Source organism: Procambarus clarkii, chromosome 91 (genome assembly GCF_040958095.1).
Source record: "Procambarus clarkii isolate CNS0578487 chromosome 91, FALCON_Pclarkii_2.0, whole genome shotgun sequence".
Lineage (NCBI taxonomy): Eukaryota > Metazoa > Arthropoda > Malacostraca > Decapoda > Cambaridae > Procambarus > Procambarus clarkii.
The window spans coordinates 6,559,015-6,568,368 of NC_091240.1; the positions used below are offsets into that span (position 1 = coordinate 6,559,015).

Sequence of the window (9,354 nt, forward strand, 5' to 3'; positions counted from 1 at the left end):
ATTGCCCAATTATTTATAGGACAAGGCACTACAGTAATTCCTTATGGGAGGGAGCATTACTATTTCATGGTAAAGGTATACTATATTTTGAAGTGACCATTAAAGTCTGACTAGCATATGAAGTGAAAGCAGCGAGACTCCTTTCAGGTAAGAGAATTAAAATGAACACCCTCATATTTACAAACATTTTGCTAATATTATCATGCTAATTTCTTTACTATAAGTATATAGAAACCACAAGATGAGAGTAGACTTTATTTGTAGACAACTTTTTGCCTGCAATGGCTTTGTTGATGTTTTTCTAAATCTCATTAGCATCTTGTGATCTCTACATCCATAATAAGTACAGGTCTAATAATTTTTAGTATTTAAGGTTCTTTTTGTGTAGATTTACCTAACATTATTTTATAGTAATTAAAAGTATATTGCATAGCATTGGTCAGGGATATATTCCCATGTAAGTAAAGCCGTTTATATGCTGATCAGTAACACCTGTCAAAATGTCTCGTTCTATATACACACATTATCATAACCACATTTTCCACTTTCATGGGACAAGGTGGCATCCATCTAGAAAGTGTGAATATTATACTGTAATCCAGTGAAAGGTAACATAAAAAAAAACTATTACATTTTATTATTTACACTAATTATATATCATAAAAAATGCACCACCACACACTGTAAGAACAGGTGTACAGTACTACTTGAGTATTGTCATATACAATGCAGTACATAAATACTTACTGCATATTGTTCTCCCTCGCAAATTTCTTCCACATAGCTTTGTCCTTTATTATATCCCATGTGTAACACACTTGTTTCCCACTTTTTCCCACAACAGCTCCCCACTTCATCCTCCTAACATTTTACAAGTAATTTACACTGCAAGAAGGTGTAATTAATTTGCCCATCATTATTAAGTATAGAAGAGCATGTACATTTGGGAACACAAATTATGATGGAAAAAATAATGTTCATTCTGTATTTTTAGAATGAAGACGAGGCTCATGTTGAAGCCACAACTGACGCAACAGACGTGTCGGCAGAAGGTAACGTAATGTTCTAGTTTGTTGATTTACTGATAAGGCCTCAATGTAAACCTATTTACCTCAACTCTTATAAGGCAATCATAAAGACAAAAAATGTATTTTTTTAATTTTTTTAATTTTTTTTTTTAATTTTAATTTCTTATCTGGTGGTTACATGTACTTCCGGACAGTTATTCTTGACATATTTCATTTCAAAATGTCCTTCAGTCACAGACGAAGGACTGACAGATGCTGTAGAAGACAAAATAGACACAGAAGCACAAGATGGGGAGATAGAAACAATGGTAGAAGAGGGTGAGGAAGTGGTAGATGAAGAGATAGGAGGAGCAGGAGAGAGACAAGCCAATGAGGGTGAGGATGCTGGAGTACCAGTAAAAGAGGAGGAAGCAGAAGGACCTGGAGGAGTTTGGGATGATGATGCAGTAGCAGACATTAATGAAGCTGACACTGAAGGTGGGAAAGAAAACCTGACCAAAGTACAAACGGAAGAAGTCGAAGCTGAAGGTAGTTGCAAAGAGCGTGTGGCTGTGTGGAAGGTTACTGCAAATCTCCAGCTTCTGTAGTCTAAGCTTCTCAGAATTAACTGATTAGTTTGCATGTCTACTTTCCAGGAGTATGAATACATTATGCTCTAATATAGGACACATTTCTTTTTGCTCTAAACATTTTCCGGTATTTGTAGTACAGTACTGTATACTGTATCGTATTAATGTAGAAAATTAATAATTCTGTACCTGTATTCAAGCAATAGTAGCAACTTATAATGATGACTGGGCTCTTTCATAATAACGGTGGCTGTTACTGTTGTAAATACTGTATTGTAGGAGAAAGTGGAAACACTGTACAGTAGAATATTTTGCCAAGTAACCTCTATAGTTGCCGAGTAACTCAAAATCAAATAACAATGCAGTCAAGCTTAAAAGCTTACTAATAGAGTACTAATATAAATTTTATAATACAATAGATTGACTCTGAGCAGCACACAAAATACATCAAAAACTACTGTTTGTAATGGTACTGGACTGTATTTGGAAAAAGAGTAACCTCAAATAGTCAATACCAGTGCTATTTGTGTTCAAATAAGGAGTTTAATTTTCACATTCATTAAATTGTTTTATGTATGCAAATTTAGTGTGCAGTTTAATTTCAATCATGTTTCTGATTATGCACCTAATGTTAAGTATTAACCAGTTAACAAATATTAATTTATAAGTGAAAAATTTAAACTTATGATAAATTATGGAAACATTATTATTCAGTATGATCATATTACAGAATATAATTTAATCACTTAAGTGACTATTGCCTTAAATGTTTTCCAGATTTAATTTTTAAACCCTTTCACTGCGCCAATTTTGTAATATGCAGTTTGATCCTATTTGTTTTGTTAACTATTTTAGCCAGGTGCACCATGATGTATATACCTGCACAGTTTAAGGGTTAACTGTCTATATTTATTAAAATGATCTTTTAAGTACTGAACCAGTAAATTTAAAACGATTAAGTGGATTTAAAGTACTCAAAATTAGTGAATGGTCCTACAGCTATTGATAAGAAAATTAGTATAATTTTGCTAAATATTTGTTTAATTATTAGATTTTTAATACTACTTGATGTATTTAACATGTTTATGGTTTTAATTTGTTGAGGACAGGAAGCCTGTTAGGCTGATTGAGGTAAACTACCGACCTTTCACAGGATGCAAACCAAAATGCAGCAGGAATGTGAAGGGACGACGAGACGTTTCGGTCTGTCCTGGACCATTCTCAAGTCGATTGTGTGATTCTCGTTGTCCCTTCACATTCTAGTGTGTGGTCTGGTCATCATACTTTAGCCACGTTATTGTGACTCATCGCCTGCATGCAGCAGGAATTTACTTTTATGTGAACAGGTACATCAGGTGAAAGGAAACATGACTAAATGGTTGTCCTGCTGCAGGAATTAAACACAGGACCTCTTGAGTTGGTGACCCAACTGCACTGACCATTGTGCAGTTAATCTTCTTATTTTGTCAGTTTTCATGGATTTTCTTAATCCTTTCCTACCTATAAACACTTCACTAAAAACACAGTGGCCAGTAATCATTGGTGTTTTTATCATTAAAGATGATGGTATAAGTGAGATCTGAAATTATCACTTTGTTCTCTAGTAAATCATGTCTTTTGTGACACTGATCTATAACCCCAACCCTCCTTACAAAATGTAGATAAAGCAATTCTGATCACTTGTGGTGATGGCAGCATGTGTATGCAATAGATGGAGAGGGCATGGTAATGTATGTAGGTTTTTTTTTTTTTTTGCAGGGATATTCCTGCACGGGCTTTAAGCCTCTGGCTGGCCTAAGTGTTGCTTGTTTCTGTTTTACTTGGGCGGAGTATGAGTTGTATGTAGATGAATTTGTAGCTGTGGGTATTGTTGCATTGAAGAGGATATGGCTATGTAATGGTATGTATGTAGTTGCTGCAGACTTGGGATAAAATGGACCCTTAGGGTCACTGTGTGCAAATCGATCTTTCCGAAATATCTCACTCGGTTGCTACATAAGGGAAGATCACTAGGTAACCACATCCTGGTTAGGAAGATCTTATCCAGCTAACACCCTTGTTAGGATCTGGTGTAATCAAAGTTGGTCAACATTCTGCACCGATGCTGCCAGACACTTTAAACTATCACGAGTGAGTCTTGTTAAAAAAAAAAAAAAAAAAAAAAAAAAATGAATGCCGGAGACACTGTTAAATACTCATTTTGATTCAAAACATAGTTGTAGCTATGCATAAAGAAAGACTGCCAAGTATCTTTCTAGCTATCTACTGAATACCCACTAGATTAATGCCCTAGCTTGTCACTAGGTGCCAGCACCACACCACAATAGTACCCCCTAGTCCAATTTCCTCGCATTCTGTTTTGATGGCCTTGACTATAGGTTGTATGGGCAGATGGAGGTTAAAAACTGTTTGTACAGTGAACTTGTGGTACATTAGTGAACTCCTCTTTGTGTGTGATGGCAAGTACATTGCATGCAGGCATGTGGACTTGACTAGTGGCAAGTTATTTTCTTTACACCTGGTCAGTTAGGGCTTTTCAGCAGAGATGATTCTCTTATGTTTCACTACTATAGTTACAGTTCCTAGATACTTTGTACCAGATTTGTAAATTTAACTAACTAGAAAGCATTTAAACAAAAAATTACCATTAATTCATTTACCTGTAATATGGAGCTATGAAGAGTAAATTTTTTTTATATGGAGTTATATAATAATAATATAGAAAATATATTTTAAATTTTAAAAATATATATATATATATATATATATATATATATATATATATATATATATATATATATATATATATATATATATATATATATATATATATATATATATATATATATATATATATATATATATATATATATATATATATATATATATATATATATATATATGTCGTACCTAGTAGCCAGAACTCACTTCTCAGCCTACTATTCAAGGCCCGATTTGCCTAATAAGCCAAGTTTTCCTGAATTAATATATTTACTATAATTTTTTTCTTATGAAATGATAAAGCTACCCTTTTCTCTATGTATGAGGTCAATTTTTTTTTATTGGAGTTAAAATTAACGTAGATATATGACCGAACCTAACCAACCCTACCTAACCTAACCTAACCTATATTTATAGGTAAGGTTAGGTTAGGTAGCCGAAAAAGTTAGGTTAGGTTAGGTTAGGTAGGTTAGGTAGACGAAAAAACATTAATTCATGAAAACTTGGCTTATTAGGCAAATCGGGCCTTGAATAGTAGGCTGAGAAGTGCGTTCTGGCTATTAGGTACGACATATATATATATATATATATATATATATATATATATATATATATATATATATATATAAAATATTTTTTACATCTTGCAATTGACCCAAACTAGCCCAAGTAGTCATGTAGAGTACAGTATGTAGTTTTAAGCATACTTTAAATATATATTAGTAAATAGTTGACTACATGGTTTCTGGACCGATACGAGATAAATAGCAGGTCCCCATTTCCGATTACATATGGTGAGCAAACTGACACAGGTACTACAGTATTAGTTACTGTATAAATGATGATTTTTTTAATTTGTTCTTTATTGGGTATTAATGATAAATACTTTGCAGTTTTACCATTAATAGAAATTTTAAGGGTAAAATCAATCTCAAAATGTCCTCATATTGGTTTGAAACCTAAAACATTTATGGTCAGAAAGTTTAACTTTTTGTACTGGACAGTGTAGCTCTCGTTCAATCATCATTTGTGCAGTACAGAATTTCAGATTAAAATAAATATTTAATCAAAACAATTTAGAGAATCTAGCATTGATCTCGCAAAACTCTGTTGCACTACCAATTGTCAAGGACAGGAAGCCTGATGGTCTTTCCAGGAAGACCAGCACCGTCTGTCATACAATATTGAGGTCCCAGTAGGCCAATGACCGACATTTCCAGGATGCAACCCACATCACTTGCCAAAGACCCAGGATAAATATTTACTGCAAGATATTTACTGCAAGTTACATCAGGTGAAAGGAAACTTGCTCAAATTTTTCACCCTTACTGGGACTCAAACTTGGATTAAAATGGTTGGGTACCTAACATGGTACAGGGCACAAAATACTGGAGGAGAATAGACAACGTGGACAAGGATAGGTTTTTTAAAGTGATACAAAATGAGAGAAGACAGGTGGCAGCTGGATAGTGTAAAAAAGTCAGAGAAAGGCAAACACTACTACCCTGTGCAGGTGGTAAATGGATCGAATGCAATGCAGGTACATGTTGTTGAAGGCCCCTGCCATCCATAAATGTATGTGCCAATGCAACAAAGCACATCTTTACTTTCTAGTTGTTAAAGTTTTAGGTGCAAAAGGCTAGTTGGCGGGGTATATAGAGCTAGACCGCGCTCCCTGTAGTCACTATTAGATAAGCACTGCCACCCCCCACTACATGCACAGGCCCCATGTTTACAAGTCGCTCTGCTCTATTATACCAGCCTGTACTCATTACTACATTATGAACGTTAACTGTAGAATTACAGGTGAAGCATCGACACACCATCAGTTACATACACACACTCGCATACTCTGTACAGTGTACTGTACTTTAATTTTCATGCCACAGCAGCAAACGGTATTTTATATTACTTTATTGCAAAAAGATATGTAGAAATCTGAATTTGCATAAACTTACTTTGAATATTGCATTGTCAAAATCTAATACACATTTCTGTCTATTCTTAACATAACATATCTTAACTCTTGGTTTAATCATTTGCAAGTACTGTATAAATCTGTAAACTACATACTGTCAGCAGGCATGTCAAACTGAGAGTTCCCCAAGGGCCATATGTGTCACATCTGTGTTGTCATGAGGGCCACATACACCTGACTAATTGAAGTCATTTAGTTTAAGTTTAAATTATAAAAACTGCAAATTTTGCCCATTAAATGACCGAATTACAGTATCCTTTGTGCGGGTCGCATGTTTCACATGCCTGCTGTACAGTATAAGTTGTTTTGTCAAGTTACATTTTGTGATAAAATGCTGTTAACTTGAAACCTGTACTGTAGTATAAATGTCTGTCATCAATAGTTAAATTTCAAAGCTGTAAAAAATACTGTAATAATTCTTTTTCATTTCAGCATAAGAGGTAAATTGGATACGGGATCCTTGAAGAAACCAAACACTTTCGAGAACCAGTGATCACGTGAAGATTCTGCAAGGGGGTTCATGGCAATCCAGTGGTACTGTATTTAGAAGCTTGGAAGAAGTTCAGCCAGTGAGACGACCTGATTGCATTGTAATGCCCAACTTTCTAAATACATATATATATATATATGTGAACTTTCAGTTACATTATATGGTGGTTAGTTTCACTACTTAAATTAAATACTGTACTAAATAGCTGGTGGCTTGGGTTAGGTTACTACTTAAATCAGTCTGGAACTCCCAAGTTAGCCTCACTCAAGAGGATTGTCAGATACCACTGTCTATAATTGCTCACAACCTATTCATTTAACAATGAGGCTGATTCCCACTTCATGTGCTGAAAAAAAGAACTTCTCCATTAGTTTACATTCACCAGCCTATTTCACCTTGTTCCTAATTAGCTTCATTGTTATTTCCCCCAATGCTTCAGCACCTTCATCTCTGAAGCAGCGCACAATATTATCGGTTATGTATCATCTATTCAGGACACTTAATTTTTGTTTGCGTTTCAATTCTTTATTTCATTGATGCAATATCAGCAAGAAAAAAAGAAAAATGTAAATTGTACATGTCACAAATTAGAGTATAACTACTCATTTCTACTAGAAAGATGTATTTCATGAGTTTTGCTCTCTGTGCATCAGTATTAGTATCACACTTAGCTTTAGTTCCTCACAAATTGCATCAACTTATTAATATAACTTAACTGTACAGTATTAAAAAGAATAAATTATGCAAAAAAAAAAAAGCCATACTGCATATCACGTATTGTAATTTAAAAGTGATACCACTATTCCTTGGGGTAAATGTTAGCAACAAAGAAATTTTACAATATGTATTAAACTGTGTAATGCTCTGACACGACAGTATACCTTATAACATGCACGTAAAACACTCCTTAAGTATGTAATAAAAGGTGTTTTATGAAGTGTAATATACTGGAGTATATATATATAAATCCTGTGTGGTGTGACAGTCATGTAAAGAGCAATAACTGGTGACCTTCAATTGCCTCATGTTTAATCTTTATCATATGGTCATTTACTCATTAGCAAATATCATACAAGTAATTGTTATTCACATTACTGAAGGAAGTGTGTAACAAATTATGCTCCTCTTTTTTGTTTCGTAAGCTGGAGAATATTTCTCACTTTTGGTGCGCAAGAAACTGGTTGAAGTTCATTCTTCGATATATGGTTACTTGTTATCATTGTTTCTTCCTTTTTTCAGTTCTCTTTGCTCCCATACCCAGTGGTCTGATTGGACAAATCAAACAATTGGACATTGGACTCTTATTGGACAAAGTATCACATTTTTGTTTTCAATTGACTTATGGGAGGGAAGATAATAATTTTTGAATGCAAGTGGCTCGAATGTTGTTCTGTCCAAACTGAAGTGATCCCTAAGCTTTTGTATAGAGAAAAGAAAAAGTTTAGGAATCTTGCAAACTGAGAAAATGGATGTACCTGTTTTACTTTATAAATAAAGCTGAAAATTTTGGTGGTGTTCATTCTGCCTGCCTCCTATTTTAACTAATTTGAAGTTTTACTTATATACTTTATACCTAAAAGCCAGTGATAAATAAGGTATTTCATTGTATACATAATTAATAAGATGCATAAGAAAATGGAAGAAAGCCAGGAGTTAAAAGCTGAACCAATGAATGATTTAAGCTTACAAAAAACGATAACAAAAAAAGACTTGCTTGGAGATGTAAAGAAGTGTAGCCAGAAGACTGATGGAAATACAATGGGAATATTAGATAATCTTGACTGGTCAAGAAAGTAGAAGTGGAGACTTCATTGTAACAAGTGATTAAGTGGACATGCCAATACTATTGGTTTTCATCATTGATAAGAGCTCAAATTATTAATCAGGTAAATGGCATACTGTGTGTATACAAAAATTTTCCAGGCTTGAGAAGTGGTACCAATAGTGTTGATGATTAGAAAGCTGTTATTGCATCAATTAATAAAAATAAAAGGGAGATAAAGTAAGACAGTGACTGAATTTAGAATACTTGCAGGATTTGTTGGGAGTAATATGATCGTAGCTGGGGATTTCAGAGGTTAGCAATGACACCTTTTAACATAATAAAAGAACAGAGCAAAGATTGTAGAGTTCACTTAAATGTTTTTTCTGGTGGCAAAAATTTAAAAAAAAAAAAAAAAAAAAAAAAAAAAAAAAAAAAGCCTCATCCAAGTTATGTAAGGACTTTATGCTGAAATTAGCACAATTTCTGTCCAGGAACAGTTTCCAAAGAATTGCAAATGTACATGAAAATTCTCGAGTCGGCAAGACCGAGAACACAAACCATACCAGGTACAGAGAAAATAACTTTTGGTGATGGGTTGGTTAAAACTCCACACACAAGATTGATCTAAATACACTGAAGAGGTATTAAAGAATATAGCACAAGCCTAGTTCACACTGAAAAAGTTTCTAGAGATAACAGATCACGTAACAACAACTCTGGTGGCCACCTACCCAAACAACTGCAGTGGGACCCGGTTAGGGCAAGAATATGACTGTACTGGTACCCTGATCCAAGCCTTGGTT

General features: G+C 34.1%; 1 protein-coding gene across 1 annotated transcript in view; it reads left to right on the forward strand.

Moving 5' to 3' along the window:
- Positions 1–8,294, forward strand: part of Sh3beta (SH3 domain binding glutamate rich protein Sh3beta) — a 65,995-nt gene extending 57,701 nt beyond the window's left edge. The window contains exons 4-6 of the mRNA XM_045768004.2: positions 995–1,052; positions 1,260–1,556; positions 6,729–8,294. Of these exons, the coding sequence (XP_045623960.1) occupies positions 995–1,052; positions 1,260–1,556; positions 6,729–6,733 (360 nt within the window). The 3' untranslated portion in view covers positions 6,734–8,294. The remainder of the gene's footprint in view (positions 1–994; positions 1,053–1,259; positions 1,557–6,728) is intronic.
- Positions 8,295–9,354: the final 1,060 nt, after the last annotated feature.